General features: G+C 37.0%; 1 protein-coding gene across 3 annotated transcripts in view; it reads right to left on the bottom strand.

The window, feature by feature from the left end:
- The window catches only part of RNF217 (ring finger protein 217), a 156,128-nt gene that overhangs the window by 57,805 nt on the left and 79,608 nt on the right, over positions 1–18,715 (bottom strand). For 2 of the 3 annotated variants that reach the window (XM_074948366.1, XM_074948367.1), the window contains exon 5: positions 11,944–12,015. In XM_074948366.1, coding sequence (XP_074804467.1) covers positions 11,944–12,015 — 72 coding nt within the window. Of the gene's footprint in view, positions 1–3,470; positions 6,431–11,943; positions 12,016–18,715 lie in introns of those variants that run through there. The other variant, XM_074948368.1, reaches the window with a different exon arrangement.

Genomic DNA, 18,715 nt, shown 5'->3' with positions numbered 1-18,715 from the left:
TCACAATGTGTTATGGGGACAATTTTGCTTAGATCAACTCAATGGTATGAAAAATTACAAATACAGTCACACTTTAAACTTACATTCATTCTTTTTATATATTTTACTTTTTCTTGCCTCCTAACAAGCCAATTACTCCTATGTAAGTGAAGTCAAAATGTTGAATCATGACATCGCTGTTTTCCATGTCAGGCTGATTTCTGAATCACAGGACTACTTCACTGCAAAATATAACAAATGATGAAGCTGGGTTCTGAAAGGGAGTTTCCTTGATGTAAATATCTCTACTAACAATAGGCAAAATACCAAAAAAAAAAAAAAAAAAAAATATTAGCAACTCAAACTGCGAATTGTATATGAATACTCTTTTTCAAGTTTGTCCCAGTGTGAAAGTCCCTATTAAAAACTCTGGATATCTGCAGGTTGCAGTTCCTAAAACTTACTGATATGGGTCTGCTGAATAGTGCAGACTTTAAAAAATGCCTAAATAAACACTATATACAAAGTGGTTTACCAGTATCCCAAAGAGGAAAAATGGCTACGTATTATTACAAGTCAACATTCCTTTAGCATGGAACCTTCCAGAGAAAGCAATTTGAGACCAGATCAACTATTCTACAGAAAAAAGTCTAACCTCACTTCCCCACAAAAAAAAAAACCACCAAAGAAAAACCGGTGCTAGTGTTACTATGAAGAAACTACTAAGAGGTTTTGATAGAAAAAAGATGGGATGCCTTACAAGGGTGGAGAGGGGAGCACCTTTCTGAAAAATTCTGCTCTTACAGAAGATGTAAAATCATCTGATTTTACAGTTGCTGTGCTACAGTCCTTAAACATAACTTCATGTAACTTGGTCAAAACATTGTGGGCCAAATTTACTACTGGCATACAAATGGATGCAACTTCAGTGACTCCAATGGAGTTGTGCCTGCAGCAAACACCAGCAGCAAATTTGGCCCACTGCAACTAAAAGGCTCCTGATGAAGAAATCATGAAATTCTCTTCCAACAAAGTGCTCCTTTAGGATGCTTCCCATCAGCAAAATTCAAAGTGATCTAATATAGATTTAAGTTATAATGGCCCATGGTTCACACCCACAACTTAGAATTATACAGCCATAACCATGGCCAAGAATTATAAACGGTATAAGGTCCACTCCAGAAAGAAATGCCACAAGATTTAAAAGTTCAAAGTCTGTAAAAGTAATCCATTTGGCCACTGAATTTGAACCAATTAGATACACTTGACAAGAGAAACCATTAAATTCTCTAAGAATCATTTCATCAGATGTAAGCAAAGAATTATCAGTCCTCTACAAGAGACAGTTATACTGTCCTGCACTTTTTTTTTTTTAATGTCACACTAACTGCTATGACTCTTTGGAAAAACAGACAGCTCACTGGCTAAACAAAATTCATAGTGGCAAGTATTTCAAGTATTATTGGCAATATTCACCTCTCATTAATATTATAGAAAAAGTAAAACATCATGTTGTCCAACCTTCCAAAAGCAAGGTGAACAGATGCAATAAAAAAAACACCATGTCATCAAGAGCTGTGCAATAAACGACTATTTATATAGTATCTCAAAAAATGAACTATGGACAGATCCTCAGCCCCTGCTATCCTAACGGGAGATCACAGAGGTGAACTGAAAGTGCATTTTTAATTATTTTAAAGATATGACTATACTGTGCTATAAATAAGTGATAAAAATTGGAAATGTTGTAAATATAATTTGTGATACTGAAAAGGAAATGTTATAATCAACTGGAGGACAGGGTTGCAGTACAGTTATTGACTCATAACTGCAGTCCCACTTTTCAGTTGCATAATTCATTGCACTCTTATTGGCTAAGGTAATAGGATTTGCACAATAACTAGTTATTTTCCAATAATACAATATGCAATTCCCTGCATAATCACCTTACAGTTACACAAATACCTCCATTATGAAAGGCTACTGCACCTAGAACTCCATAACATACTGCCACAAATATGGTTGTCTCAGCTTCTGGTCCCCTTCCCACCCTGTAACCTCACCTAGTTGCACTAAATACCATTTAATTACAGTAAGTGAAGGAAGGGAGGGGACTAAACCTTCCTCAAGGGGCAAACAGCAGCATGGGAGAGATAAATATTGGGAAAACTAGAATTAGATTGGCAGGTGGCAGTGTTTGTTGTGAACATATGGGTGGGAAGTTCTAGGGCACTAGCCATTCAGAGCAGAGATAATCAGAGTAGCCAGTCAGAATGCAGGATACTTTTCAGTACAATATTCATAATTTCAGGGGGCTTTGATGACTCTGTAATAACTATATACTGGGCTAACAACTCCTGAATTTTTGCCCTCAAATTTTATTTCACCCAGGAGGGCTACTACTTTGAAAATAAGTATCTTAAAGTTACAATTTAAGTACACAGGGCCAAATTTCCTCCTCTGACAGAACAATCTGCGAGGGGACAAAGAATGAGGAAGTCTTTGACATGCCTTGTGGGTGGTAGGTTGTTCCTCCCCATGGAAGAAGAACAAAGCTGGCATCGAAAATCAGAGATTTAAGAAGATCAGGAGGCCAGAGCCCTTCACACTGATGTCCTGGACCTCTGCCCAACTTGGTTTTACTGGGACCACAGTTGGAGCCACTATGATAGGGCTTATACAGCTGGCATCAGATGCTGGGATCTACTTTTAAGGGAGGTTTCCAATTGCAGAGAGGTGGCTGTAGAAAGGTAATTCAGGCTAAGGCTGTATTATCTTTGCACAGGAATCTCTACAGTGGGCAGCGATCATGTCCTCAGCTAGCCTGCCACTCTCCAATTACCTTGTGGAATCTCATTCTGAATATGTCTTTTGGTGTGAAAGAGCTCCTCAAATGAAAAACAACCTTTTACTGTCTACTGTGGCTACTTCCCAGTGCCTACTGCATCCGTGGGTCCAGCATACAGTAACATGAAACCTGTCTTAAGAATCATTCAAATGGGAAACAACTTAGTGTTTTAATGGAAGGGGTTTACTGATCAAGGCGGAGCAGAACTGTTGTCTAGTAAAGAGTGCTGTCATGTAAGTTTTACTCTATATAATTTACAAATAAAAATACTTGGTAAGAGGATGAATGAAAAACCATTTATCAATTTCCCAATCCTAGTAGCTAAATAAATTCTATTCCAGAAATTTTGGTATAATTTATGCGTATCAGAAATAATTTAGAAAATATTGACTTTTACTTTCAAATCAAATATTAAATTTATTTTCCAGAAAATTAAAAGACTGTTTAGAAGTCAAAATTTTATCAACAAAATAGTTAAACTTAGAAGTATTCACATTTGAATAGTTGTCAATTTATGTGATAACATATTTAAACTGGAATATAAAATAGTCTTTTTTTTAATACAGTGTTCAAATTTTTAAGGTATTTTTAATTTAAGAAGAGTGAAGAAGTGAACTACAAAGTAGGCAAGCAATCCAGGACTGAATCTCTCTCCTCTCATACAAGAAAGCACTATCAATTATTCTTATCATTCTTTTGGAGAGAGAACATACTAAACATAAGCATACTCTCTCATCTTTATAAATTCATTAGATAAAACTTGGCTAATTTTGTTATATGTATAAACAAAATGGAAAAATCATTTCCATTTGATTTTGTCTACCTTGATTAAATTAATGCCCTAGATGACATAGTACTGTAGGAACTGAGATATGTTATTTTGTATTTTTTTAACCTTAATGGCATGCTTTTTCTGTTCACAAATATTTTTTTTTATTATAATAAGTGACTAGATCTATTACCCTACCCCCTCTGATGGCACTAATGTGGAAATTCATGCTATTCATTCCATTCTCTTATCTTAAGATCTTACTTGCATTCCCATAAGAAAATCTGAAGTTATTACCTCAAACCTCCCATACTGAAAAAGCTACAAAAATAGGTTACACATTGTAAGAATATTTCAAACATTTATAAAGAACCAGGAAGAATAATTGAATCATTCCACTGTGTAACCAATTACAGAAAATCTCAAGTACTAAGATAGTCTTAAATGAAATAGTTGATTTGACACTGGTTTTATAGACTACACCACAAACACCAAAATTCTCTATACATCTCTAAGGTCTGGAACTTTTCTAAATAATACAAAAGTATCCCCAGAAAATTATTTGACTTTTAAAAGAAAGGAATAAAAATCCCTGAGTAATCCAAAAACAACTGATATGTATGACCTCAGAAAACGGACTCTTAAAACAGACTAATTTCAAGGCAGCTGACAACTTTCAGGTACAACCAAAATAAGGGACAGATGTGTCATAGCAGAGACGGTTTTAAAGTTATATAATATATGTATTTTAAATAGAAATACTATACTTTGAAATTAGGTAATTGCCTCCGTTTTTAATATAAAACTCTTAGGAAAGGTCCTATTTCCACAATCATTGCAGGGTCAGCATACCTTTAAACTGAAATGGAAGATGAACTGACAGGTGCTGTTGGAACTATCTTGGCTACTATTATATACTTGTACACAGTGTTTTGGTAAGAAAAAAAAAAGCAAGCTGGCTAAAGCCTGTAAATAAGCAAACACTAGCCAACTACAGTAAGCTGACATTTGTGTTGCCAGGTAAACAAAAGCCACTACAATTTCGTCCACTGAGGCTTTGAAGTTGAAGTACACTCTACTGCAGGGGTAAACATGGATCACTAAATTGCTACTGCTATATTCAGGTTTCAGTTGATTTTTTTTTTTTTAAGGATATCAGTGCAAAATATATACTTGCAAAATTGTATGCTGTAATTGGATGCAATTTACAATACCTACAAGCTTTGAAGGAGACTAAATAAAACCACAGCATATACAAATATGTGGCTAGATGTGGTCAGTTAATATGGCCATTTTAATCAATTTTATTCCTTTTGTTTCTTAAAGGCCAACTGACACTTTATGGAAAAAACTGATATTTTTATTTCCTCCTCCTCCTTTAATGTTTAGATATTCTAGTTACAAACATTTTCATTTCTTCTTCTTCCTAACATTTTTTAAAAAAACCTTTAGTGATATTTGCATGATAGCAAGATAGTGGGATTTTTTTTGTTTTTTATTTCTAGTAACTTATTCCTAACCTTTAATTACATTGTTCTGATTGCAATGGACTGTGAAAAAGAAGTCAGTCAGAATAATATGATTTTAAGTTAGGAATGAACAACAGGACTAGCCGAGCTCTTCAAACAAAGGTATTGTTTTCACAGTACATTATCAAAACCAAGGAAGAGAAAACAAAGTATGGAATACTAGTAGGATTGTTTCTAACTCCTTGCCTCCACGCTCTGCCTGCCCCCACCCATGAGACATTGGGTCTTTTAGGAATTGAGCAGTCTACTTAACAACTTAAACGTGCTGTTTGGGTAAATAATATTTCATAGATTGAATCTTCATACTGTAGCTAGTTTGTAGTGTATGTGCCAATATACAACTGAAGATACAAGTTAGTTCTAGCTCTACCATGAAAACAGACTTTCCCAGCCATTTCCCCATCTCACTTTCAGTGAGTGCTTGAAGACAGAAAGGGCCAGTAATATTTGTTTCATTAGCTAAGACAGACATTTCTTTTTTGCTGGGAGGGGCTGAAATGCTGTAATGTCCTACAGAATTAGTCTCCCCAAAATCATTGCTTATATTCCTAATGTAATTTAAATACTACAACAAATATCATTGACTTGGTTCCAATAATTTTACTCCTTACTTCCCTTTGAGGCACTGATATTTTGGCTGTGGCAACCCCTGCCACATAGGTGATTAAGCTCCCTAATCCGCTGGTACAATCGGCAGACAATATAACCAGCCATCATCTTCCAGCATCTGATTTTACACATTGGTATGTTAGACAGAACACTGTGTGATGAAAAATACTTACAGAATTAGACTCTAAAACCAGACTAGGCTATTCAGTGTACACTAAAAGTCCAAACACCTCTAGGCATTTCCTCTGAAAGGCCTATACAGAAGCTAAATGGAAAACATGTTACCAATTAAATGTTTTCTTCACAGGACAATCAGTGGAGTTGTGGCTACAATACAGACTTTGATTGTCTACGAAAGAAACTTAGACCTAAACCTTTAAAAATAAAGTAAAAAACACATTTAAAAAGCAGCAGTTGGGGGCCCATCTTGTTGGAGTGCACCAGAGTAGGAGGCATTCTGGTCAGCAGTAGTGTACTGTGTGGAGGGAAAATCGCAGAAAGTTCCTATTCTTTTTCCAGGACTGTGGCTTCAAAGCTGTTAACCAGTACTATATTGCTCTGTCGCACAATTTTTGTATAGCCCTTACATGACCAGCTCAGTTCAGGTGAGTAAGGTCCATTCTTACCAGGGCATACCTGTCCGTGACCTTTTCCTCTGCTTTTTACAGAGGCAATAGATAGGAAACACAAATAAACCTGCCAAAAAAGAACACACAAAATTAAAAGAAAACAGTATATAGTTATGAAATACTAAATTGTAATTTCCCAGTGTGTGCGCATCTACTGAAACACACACACACACACACACACACACACACCACCCAGTATCCAAATATTGCTCCACAAATTCCTGTGAAACTTTAAATGGTTAAGACATTTAGACTAGCACAGAAAACACTGAACTGCAATCGTCTCTTTTTGGTAACTACACTAACATTTCTCTATCTTTCATTAATTTTGGGTTTAAAACTTATATTATACGTCGAAAATTGCATAGTTTAAACTCTCACAATACATCAAAGGACATAAATAGTACAGAACTGTTGAGCACTGGCAATCTTAACTCCACATTGAAGTTTTTTGCTGTGAAATTATAAATTATCAGGAAGCTTTCCAAAATACTTTTAGATTTATTCAAAGAAACCTTAACTCTCTGATTTTATCTGGCATAAAGATCCTGTGGGTATAAAAGAAGGATGCCATTCAATTTATGGTTTACTTTTAATTTACTTGCTAACTACTGGCTTTATGATAAAGCAGTGTTTATTTTGTAACTTACATGATACAATTCCTGCTAATGCCTCTATCTCTCAGGAACAAAAATAAATGTCTATTCCATAGTGTCTATTATACAAGACATGAGAATTCCATCATAGATTTAAAGAGAATATTTTAAACTTACACACTTTTAAATTCACAACTAAGTTAATAAATCAGTTTTCATACAAATGCAAATCTAAAAACTCCGACACTAAATTACACTCATTGTTACCTACTTTCAGCTCAGTTTTCTTTTCTATTTGCTCACTTTCCAGAATCCCAATTTCTGACTATAGAAAACCTTTCATGGGTGATATAATCTGAACTACCATGTAACATAAAAGTAATGTCTTGGGCCACAAGGATATTGTGATTTATGTTATACTAAGTGGTTGTATGCAGTGTTGCTATAGCTGTGTTGGTCCCAGGATATTAGAGAGACAAGTTGTGTGAAGTAATATCTTATTGGACCAACTTCTCTTGGTGAGAGAGAGAGACGCTTTTGAGCTCATAAGAACAAAAGAATGGCCATACTGGGTCAGACCAAAGGTCCATCCAGCCCAGTATCTTGTCTACCAACAGTGGCCAATGCCACCTGCTCCAGAGGGAGTGAACCTAACAGGTAATGATCTAGTGATCTCTCTTCTGCCATCCATCTCTGCCCTCTGACAAACAGGGGCTAGGGACACCATTCCTTACCCATCCTGGCTAATAGTCATTAATGGACTTAACCTCCATGAATTTATCCAGTTCTCTTTTAAACTCTGTTATAGTCCTAGCCTTCACAACCTCCTCAGGCAAGGAGTTCCACAGGTTGATTGTGCGCTGAGTGAAGAACTTCCTTTTATTTGTTTTAAACCTGCTACCCATTCATTTGATTTGGTGGCCCCTAGTTCTTATATTATGGGAACAAGTAAATAACTTTTCCTTATTCACATTCTCCACACCACTCAGGATTTTATATACCACTATCATATCCCCCCTTAGTCTCCTCTTTTCCAAGCTGAAAAGTCCTAGACTCTTTAATCTCTCCTCATATGGGACCTGTTCCAAACCCCTAATCATTTTAGTTGCCCTTTTCTGAACCTTTTCTAATGCCAGTATATCTTTTTTGAGATGAGGGGACCACATCTGTACGCAGTATTCAAGATGTGGGCGTACCATGGATTTATATAAGGGCAATAAGATATTCTCCATCTTATTCTCTATCCCTTTTTTAATGATTCCTAACAACCCGTTCGCTTTTTTGACTGCCGCTGCACACTGCGTGGACGTCTTTGGAGAACTATCCACGATGACTCCAAAATCTTTCTCCTGATTAGTTGTAGCTAAATTAGCCCCCCATCATATTGTATGTATAGTTGGGGTTATTTTTTCCAATGTGCATTACTTTACATTTATCCACAGTAAATTTCATTTGCCATTTTGTTGCCCAATTACTTAGTTTTGTGAGATCTTTTTGAAGTTCTTCACAGTCTGCTTTGGCCTTGACTATCTTGAGCAGTTTAGTATCATCTGCAAACTTTGCCACCTCACTGTTTACCCTTTTCTCCAGATCATTTATGAATAAGTTGAATAGGATTGGTCCTAGGACTGACCATTGGGGAACACCACTAGCTACCCCTCTCCATTCTGAAAATTTACCATTTATTCCTACCCTTTGTTCCCTGTCTTTTACCCAGTTCTCAATCCATGAAAGGATCTTCCCTCTTATCCCATGACAACTTTATTTACGTAAGAGCCTTTGGTGAGGGACCTTGTGAAAGGCTTTCTGGAAATCTAAGTACACTATGTCCACTGGATCCCCCTTGTCCACATGTTTGTTGACCACCTCAAAGAACTCTAACAGATTAGTAAGATATGATCTCCCATTACAGAAACCATGTTGACTTTTGCGCAACAATTTATGTTCTTCTATATGTCTGACAATTTTATTCTTTACTAATGTTTCAACTAATTTTCCCAGTACTGATGTTAGACTTACTGGTCTGTAATTGCCAGGATCACCTCTAGAGCCCTTCTTAAATATTGGTGTTACATTAGCTATCTTCCAGTCATTGGGTACAGTAGCTAATTTAAAGGACAGGTTACAAACCATAGTTAATAGGTCCGCAATTTCTCATTTGAGTTCTTTCAGAACTCTTGGGTGGAATGCCATCTGGTCCCGGTGACTTGCACTGTTAAGTTTCTCAATTAATTCCTAAACCTCCTCTAGTGTCACTTCAATCTGTGACAATTCCTCAGATTTGTCACCTACAAAAGACGGATCAGGTTTGGGAATCTCCCTAACATCCTCAGCCGTGAAGACTGAAGCAAAGAATTCATTTAGTTTCTCCGCGATGACTTTATTGTCTTTAAGTGCTCCTTTTGTATCTCGATCATCCGGGGACCTCACTGGTTGTTTAGCAGGCTTTCTGCTTCTGAGGTACTTAAAAAATATTTTGTTATTACCTTTTGAGTTTTTGGCTAGCTGCTCTTCAAACTCCTTTTTGGCTTTTCTTATTACATTTTTACATTTAATTTGGCAGTGTTTATGCTCCTTTCTATTTACCTCACTAGGATTTACTTCACTAAGACCTCCACAGAGTTCTTCTTCAGGACTAGGAAAGGTACTCCAAGCGTCACAGCTAAATACAATGTGCTTTGCATAGATATCAGACTGTATGTATTGGCATAGTAAAAAAATCAATCAGTTTTTACCCTCTGCTTACAGCTGTTTTTTCCCTCGGTCCCTGTCTTTTTTTGATGGAATGTAGATTTCAAGTTTCACAGCAGCCGTGTTAGTCTGTATCTGCAAAAAGGAGTACTTGTGGCACCTTAGAGACTAACAAATTTATTTGAGCATAAGCTTTCGTGGGCTACAGCTCACTCCATCGGATGCATACCTCCGAAGAAGTGGGCTCTAACCCACGAAAGCTTATGCTCAAATAAATTTGTTAGTCTCTAAGGTGCCACAAGTACTCCTGTTCTTTTTGTAGATTTCAAGTATTACATGTCTTCCTCTATTAGTAACTTCACTTTCCTGAACATTAGGTGGGGTGGTATTTTAACAGAAAACTTATTTATTTTAAACTTAATTAACTAGGAAGCAAATCCTCAGTATAATGTTTTCATTTTCCCTAGTGAAAAAGTATGGTCTCCGGATCACCAGCTGTCTGCACAAAGACACAATGAGTGTATGAAACGTCTGCAGTTCACTGGCTTTCCAGTAACACTATTAATTTGAAAAGTGGAGGAGAAACAGCAATACCTTTCAGCAAAATGAGGGCAATAGTCCTTTCTGCCTTCAAAGGGATGTGGCTTAGTTCATTAATATTTATAAAGCACTTTGAGTTGATCAGAGAGAAGGTGATACAGAAATACAAATATTATGTGGAGTGATTTTCACTCATGCCTTGTCTAGACTAGGATTTAAAGGTGTGGTGTTTGTCCGTGTTATCCAACATGTTCTAACACATTGATATTTTGCCTTAAAACATGCTAAATTGGTCAACTTAAAGACCAGGTTCCTCTCTAGGCTTTAATTCAACCAGTTTAGTATGTGCTGAAGGCAGCATGTCTTATCTTCACATCAGCAAATGTGTGCTAATATTACACCTTTGATCCTAGCCTAAGCAAGACTTGAGTTTATCTTAAAGCCTTTCTGTAAAAAGCAAGCTGTTTAATAAACCTGATTGTGTTTTTTAAGTGAAAAAGAACAGTTTGTTAGAAGTACTTTTCAATCCAAATCGAAAGAGTAGTCCATACACTTTGTCCATATGGCCTGATTAGAAAATATGTGCTTTTCAGAGACTGCTGCTCTATCATCAAAAAGAAAACCTTCTGAAGTCATTACTCCTAGCTCAGTATTTACCAAAATGAACTGTCAAAATACAGATGGTGAAATTACTGGTGTAGAGTGGTTTACAACTTCCCTATTAAGATTACTTTTACAGCTGTGTTGGTACCAGACGTTGCTATAATTACTTCAATTTCAGAGATTAACTATATATATAATCAACATGTCTTTTCTAATCCCCATACACATTACTCTGCAGGATCATCTCAGTGATCTGATCATAGCTAAGGCCCAGTTTTACACTTAGGAGTTTTGCCATTATAGCTATGCCAGTATATAGCTAGACAAACCCCTCTTAGTGCAGAAAAAGTGGTTTCACCAGTATAGCTTGGTGAGCAAAATAAGCTTTACAGGCAAAAGCATTTTATGCCAGTATAAATGCACTGACACTAGGGCTTTTGCCAGCACAGAAATGTCACCAAAGAAGTTAAAACAAAAACACCAAGCACCAAAGCGCTTCTAGGGTAGGCATGGCCACAGTTACACAGAATAAAGATGCCTTATACCAGTATATAGCTTATTTTGCTTTCTGACCCAGGACTAAGATGTACTGGTACAAGCACTTTCAGACTGGCATAACTACAACCACACTAAAGGAGGCTTTGTTACTGTAACTGTACTGATATACTTCAGGTGGCAAAATGTTCTAGTGCAGACAAGCCCTAAGTATTGACTCACTGAAAATAATTTGTTCTTTCTAAATAGCTGGGAGGCATCAATCCTGCACAGGAAAAAATAATTATAATGCATTGAGATTCTCATATAGAAAGCATTATTAAGATGCAAAGGGATTTACAAACATCAGTCACAAAAAACACCCCTGTGAGATATGTATGTATGTATGTATTTGTGCCTCCATTTATCCATCTCTAAAAATGGCATTACTGTGAGACACAATGAATTGCTGAAGGTCACATGTCATGTCAGTGGCAAAATCAGGATTAGAACCCAGATCAGCAGCTTCTGATTCCCAGTTTTGTGTTAACCCTTTAATACGATCACTAAGTTTCAACTGAATTATACTCTCAGATTCGGGATATACTAATTACTTAGACTTAGAAATTCCTTTTTTTTAGCAGAACAGTCATTATTATGCTGCATGAGTTCTTACCGATTACAACAGCTATAGCTCCCAGTGCCAGTCCCAATACCAGTATTAAGGGTGCAATGAGTAATTTTCCAGCTGAAAAACAAAAAGAATTAAAATTATTTATTTTACTTCATTATCATCCTGGCTACCCACAAATACTTGAAATAATCTAACCTCATAGGTACTTCTGAAATAAAACTAATTTTTGGAAGTTTTACTGGAGTTCCCCTTTGAAATGATATCCTTCAACTCCAGTGAGAGGCCATTAGTGATAAGCCAATCTTCTGCTCTTCCTGCACTGTAACCACTCTCACATGCCACAATCTACCTTTGTGTATCTCAGCTTTCACAGTGCATCTATTACCAGTTCTAATTTTAGGACATTTCAGGATTAAGAGCAGAACGATGGGCATATACGCTCAGTACTTTTGGTATCCCCTCGGGAGGCTCTAGGAGTCCTACTACATCCACCCTACTACCATCTCTAGGAGGATGCCCCACCAAAGCATCCATCATTCTGGGGATCTATGGAGTCAGGCCCAGATCCAAAAACGGGATCTCAGTTCATAGTCAGTAGCAGCAGCTCAAAGAGACATCACCAACTGGTAACTAGCTAATTTAGGGTCTGATCCTTTGCCCTTTGAAGGCAATGGTAGTGCTCCCATTGACTTCCATGATGCAGGGCCAATCCCTAAGAGCATCTAATCCTGTTTCCAATCAATACCTAAAAGAAATGGTGTGGCTCTCCCAGGACGGGGTTAGAAGAGTTGAGCTGAGTAGACGCCATAGGAGCATAGAAGTTACACTGCATGGGTTGTTCTTTTTAGGTTTGTATTTTTCAGTTTACAGCTGTTCAACTGCATGAAAGGACTGAGCAGCCAAAGACTTGCCAAACTGATGTCAATTTGGATTAAACTAGAACCCATGCAATACCACTACTTTGTCTTGCTGACACAGACTGACCTCTAGAAACAGGGATAGTTTCTTTCCATGTGCTGTATAGCAGGTAGCACAAAGGGGCTCTGGTCTCAGCTGCTTGAAAATGCAAAGTGGGAAGTAAATGCCAAGTATTTTATTGTTACTAATGGTCCAGTAGTTCAAATGGAGATGTGAATTTCAGTAAATTAGGTTGTGCCTTTAAGAGATTACCTTTGGAAGGGGAGGAAAATTAAAAATAGATACCTCAGAAATACAGACTGACTTGAATTAGGTTTTAGGGAATGATTTCATCATTCAAGAGAACAATGATGTAAACTTCTCCAGAACCAGAGCCACTAATTTGAGCAGTTTGAAGGGAAAACAAGTTGTTTCACAAACATTTACAACGGTAACTGAACTGGTCCTTTTCACACTTCTGTATAATTCAAAAAGCCTTAAAAACAGAGTGTGTTGAGCGGGAGAGAAGGGTTCTGAAAGTATGATTAATTATTAAAAGAAAAGACTTGGAAAAGTTTATTCTTTGAATTATCATAAAACCTAGATGCCTACCCATGGATCAGGATGCCATTGTGCTAGATGCTGTAAAAAGAACAAGACAACAGTCTCTACCCCAAATAGCTTGCAATCTAACACAAGAGACAGCAGATGGATGCAAATAGACAGGTGGGGACCACAAGGAAATAAGGCAATCAAGGAAAAGCATATAGATAAAAACCATCAATTTTTGTTATTTCAGTACATTTTTAAAAAGTAAAAATATTTAAAGTATTTGAAGCTATGACAAGCTATACTCAGGCCTAAACCTATGAAATCTATTAAAATAATTACATTTAAAAATACACAAGCAGTACATGTTTGCTACTGAAGTTTTAAAGAACGTCAAACCACTGAACTGGTAGAACTTGGAAATCATTGGCTAAGCACCTGGAATCAGAGTTTGTTGTAGCGCTAAACCAGAAGTAGCCTCTTCTGCGGGTGCAGAGAGAATATTTTCTTCATTTCAGTTCAATCAACTAGTTCATTCAAAGGGGAGAAACCAGTTGGGAGTTGAAAAAAGTAGGAAAGCTTTTCTTCCAATTCCAATCTATGAATAAAAACTAGCTGTGAGAGGATGAGATCTAATAGTTCTAAAATCTTGAAGGACAGTGACCAGAAACAATCAATGGAATTCAGTAACTACATGTAAGAATTCCTTTAATACAGCCGTTTTAAATAAAAAACATATTTTGATAAACTTTCTTATTCTGTAACCAGCATAGTTATGGTAGTTTATTTAAAAAAATATTAAAATGCGGTCTGTGAATTTATAATTGAATTCCAATTACCATGCAAATATAGTTTAACACAAGTCACAAGTAAAAAAAAAAATCAATTTAGTAAAGAAATGTGTGATTCAGCATTTTATAATAAAAAATGTAAAAATTAAGAATCTGAATAAATGTACATTAATCTCTCATGACAGCCTGTACCCTTATGTTCATCACTTTTACAAGACTATGATAAATTTTGAACAAACTATGCATTGTGCGGTATTGTTTGAAAGCTCAAAATCTACTAAATATTATTGTCCTGGTAAAATGTGTGCAGCAACATTGTAGGTAAAATGATAAGATTTTACTCTATGACATTGCTGAGACATGCTCCAAGTTAGAAAAACAACCCAAACCAGTTCCTCAGAGACAAAAGGTTAGCAAGTACCTCAGCCATGTGTCAACATAATCAAGTGAACTATTACTGGGTTGAGTGTTTATTCTTTAACAGGAAGAAGGGCGTGAGTGAGAAATTTACATTTTGGCAATGGAACAGCTTGGGGTTTCCATGTAAGCAGACTGGCTATCACCTGAACCCCAGCTGGAGAGGATTCTCAAAGAGTAAAAGATATAAAAATGAGGAACAGAGGACACAAATCACTTCTTTCACCTCATCTCCACTCACAGCATCAATAATGTTTGAAAGACAAAGGACACATCAGTGAACTAAGGGAGTGGTCCTGACAAAAGGAGGTCAGCCAGTGAAAGCATGTGGTGAAAAAAACCTGTGCTTTGAATTCATTTAGCTTCATAAATTAGGTATTAGTTTGCGTTTACCTTTTATTTCTTTGTAACCAATTCTGACTTTTATGCCTCATTATCTGTAATCACTTAAAATCTATCTTTCTGTAGTTAATAAACTTGTTTTATCTAAATCAGTGTGTGTTTGGATTGAAGTATCTGGAACCTGAGATAACAGGGTTTGTGCATACCATTTTCTTTTAATGAAATGATGGACTTTCTATGAGCTTGTACTGCACGGAAAGAAAAAGAGTTGGGCAGGACAAGACACACATTTCTTGGGACAAGTCTGGGACTGAGAATTTGCTGGTTTCACTCTGCAACATAATTTAGGAGTGGCTGGCTAGAAGCACTCATATAATTCAGCTGGGAGTAATTTTGCATACTAGAGGCTGTATGTTAAAAGGCAAGGAGTGGTTGTTCTCAAAGCAAAGCAGTGTGAAAGGCACCCGAGGTTGGAGGGTTGAGAGGACACAGCTATTCAACTATCCAGATTGTACCCTGGGGAACGTCACATCTATATAGTTACTTAAATGTGCATAGATAGAGTGTATTCTCCTGGTTAACAAGTAGCAGCAAAGGCTATATTTAGTTTCAAATCAAGGTTTCACTGGTTACCAACCTACCAATATCAACCATTCTTTAAGAAATAACTAAAAGGTACAAATGCAAACCAAGATTAAAATCAGTTATTTAAATCAGCAAGCAGAAAATCTTGATTTAAATCAATTTTAATCAAGGCTGGGGGAGGGATAGCTCAGTGGTTTGAGCATTGGCCTGCTAAACCAACCCAGGGTTGTGAGTTCAATCCTTGAGGGGGCCATTTAGGGATCTAGGGCAAAAATTGGGGATTAGTCCAGCTTTGAGCAGGGGGTTGGACTAGATGACCTCCTGAGGTCCCTTCCAACCCTGATATTCTATGATTCTATCGTTAAGGTTTCCCATTTGCTGATTTAAATTATACACCTCTACCCTGGTATAATGCTGTCCTCGGGAGCCAAAAAATCCTACCGCTTTACAGGTGAAACTGCGTTATATCAAACTTGCTTTGGCCTCGAGCATTTCCATTATTAAAGCAGCCCCGCCCCCCAGAGCGCTACTTTACCGCGTTGTATGTGAACCCGTGTTATATCGGGTCACGTTATATTTGGTAGAGGTGTAATTAAAATCAGTGACTTAAATCAATCCATTCCAGATGATATTGGTCAGCATGCTTGGCAGCAGTAAAAAAATAACAGTTACTGCTTAACACATCACCGTTCATGGGGTTTAACTGAAGAAACTATTTGTATAAAATGTATGAAATATCTAAATTAGAACACTAAAAAAACGTGAGGGACAGCAACAGAACACCTCTGTTTATCAGAATGAATGGAACTCATTAGGGCAAGAAACTTAAGTGATAGGGGGGAGGGCAAGAGGAGAATTCTCACCCTGGAGAGAAATACCTAGATTACTGCTTGTAACCAGCCCATCTGTGCCTTCAAATTCAGTTAATAGAGTCACTGAACTTACAGTTGTAAGATTAATTAGGACAATAAGTACCTTGTCCTGCCAGTGCAGGACTGTCCATTGTAGTACATTTTCTACTACTAGCTGGTATATCCACTGTCCACGTTAAGCTGAGGAGAAGCAGACACGACATGAGTCCACAACAGAATATTTTTGATGAATCATATGAAACAGAAGCATAAATTGTAATGAATTCCACTGCTAAAAAGGGGTCTGCCATAGCCACCACTAAAGAACTGGTTTCTCATTGTAAACAAAATGCATAGTTATGGCCTCTATGTAGAACGCACTGGGCAAGATACACAGCTGGTGTAAACTGGTGAAGATCCACTGCCTTTAGTGGAGTCTCTACCAATTTACACTAGCTGAGAATCTAGTCCAACTAATGCACAAGGATCATGATGCAGTCAGTCACTATTATAGGAAACATTAAACGCTGAGAAATACTGGAGACTAAGTAAATAACCAAACTTAAAAAGAAAAACTTTTAGAATTCTACACCTTCATTAAGCGGAAGCTAATTGCACAAGATTATCTGACAATGGGAGAATAACTCCAAGCAATTCCAGCTACAGTAGAACCTCAGAGTTAGGAACACCTTGGGAATGGAGGTTGTTCGTAACTCTGAATAAAACATAATGGTTGTTGTTAGGATATAGATATTCAGGCCTGTCTGCAAAAGCCTGTACTTTAAGAATTTAGGGGTATTCTTATCACTTGGCTAGTTCTAGAGGTATAAAAGAAAGAATCAAAATCACTGTCTGCTGGTGTAAGGGCCCTCTCTTACTGTGACTGTTTGAGGCCCTGTTCTTAGGCTAAGGCCTTTGGCTAAGCAGCAGAGGCAGCCATAAGCCAGGAAGCGAACAGTCACATCCTCACATTCCAAACTAGTCACATTGAAAGAAGGTGCTATTGGGCTGTTAGGAATACAATCCTGTCCTGAATACAATCCTGTCCTGATAATTCCTATCACCTCCAGAGAAAGGGAAGTGCCTAGAAAATGTAAAAGGAAACTTAGTTTGATAGCATCCTGTCTGGCAAGAACTCACTTATCAATAGCTGGGATGTGAAATCCTCACTTCTGTATTGTTTTGTCATTAGAGTTCCAACTTTGCTATTGTTTGTCTGTATAATCTCTGTCTGGTTCTGTGATTGTTTCTGTCTGCTGTATAATTAATTTTGCTGGGTGTAATCTAATTAAGGTGGTGGGATATAATTGGTTAGCTAATCATGTTACAATATGTTAGGATTGGTTAGTTAAATTTCAGTAGAATGATTGGTTAAGGTATAGCTAAGACTATTACTATATAAATTAGGGGCAAACAGGAAGTAAGTTGGGATTCGAAAATAAGGAAAAACGAACTTGTATTTAAGCTTGCTGGAAGTTCACCCCAATAAACATCGAATTGTTTGCACCTTCGGACTTCGGGTATTGTTGCTCTCTGTTCATGCGAGAAGGACCAGGGAAGTGGGAGAGTGAAGGAATAAGCTCTCTAACAGTTGTTCTTTCAGAAGTTTATAACCGAACATTGACTTAATACAGCTTTAAAACTTTATTATGCAGAAGAAAAATGCTGCTTTTGACCATTTGAATTTAAATGAAACAAGCACAGAAACAGTTTCCTTACCTTGTCAAATCCTTTTTTTAAACTTTTTTTTTAGTAGTTTACATTTAACACAGTACTGTGCTGTACAGTATTTGTTTGGTTTTGGGGGGAGTTTTTTGCTGCCTGATTGTGTACATCCAGTTTCAAATGAGGTGTGTGGTTGACTGGCAGTTCATAACTCTGGTGTTCGTAACTCTGAGGTTCTACTGTACCTTTTCATGTTGTTCTGGTATATTTCATGATATTTTTCTTCAGGGTGAGAGAACTGGTACTCCAAACTGGTACTCCAAATCCACCTCAAAACACTGCAGATCCTCTATTTACTCCCTCCAAGAAATCTTTTACTCTGCATGTGTTATTAAAATTACACTAAAAAAAACTTTTTTAAAAAGCTATTGTTCTATTGAGTTATTTGGACACTGAATTCAACCACTAGCATAAAACGGAGTGTTTCGTCTATTTATGCACAAATTTCAATACACTCTTTAACTATGGAGTCACTCCAGTATCTGTACTGATAATATACGTAAACACAAATACAGGCAGATCTAGCTAGTCTGCAAATACTATTCTCAGTTCCCATCTGGATTAAAAAAAAATCAAATACATATATGAGGACTTATTATCAGGTCAGTAATAAATAAGCCTGGCATCTGCATGCAGATGTCTAACAAAGACTGGACA

The sequence above is a fragment of the Natator depressus genome, chromosome 3, assembly GCF_965152275.1.
Source record: "Natator depressus isolate rNatDep1 chromosome 3, rNatDep2.hap1, whole genome shotgun sequence".
Taxonomy (NCBI): Eukaryota; Metazoa; Chordata; order Testudines; family Cheloniidae; genus Natator; species Natator depressus.
The sequence above is the reverse complement of the archived record's forward strand: the minus strand, read 5'-3'. Positions and strand labels throughout refer to the sequence as shown.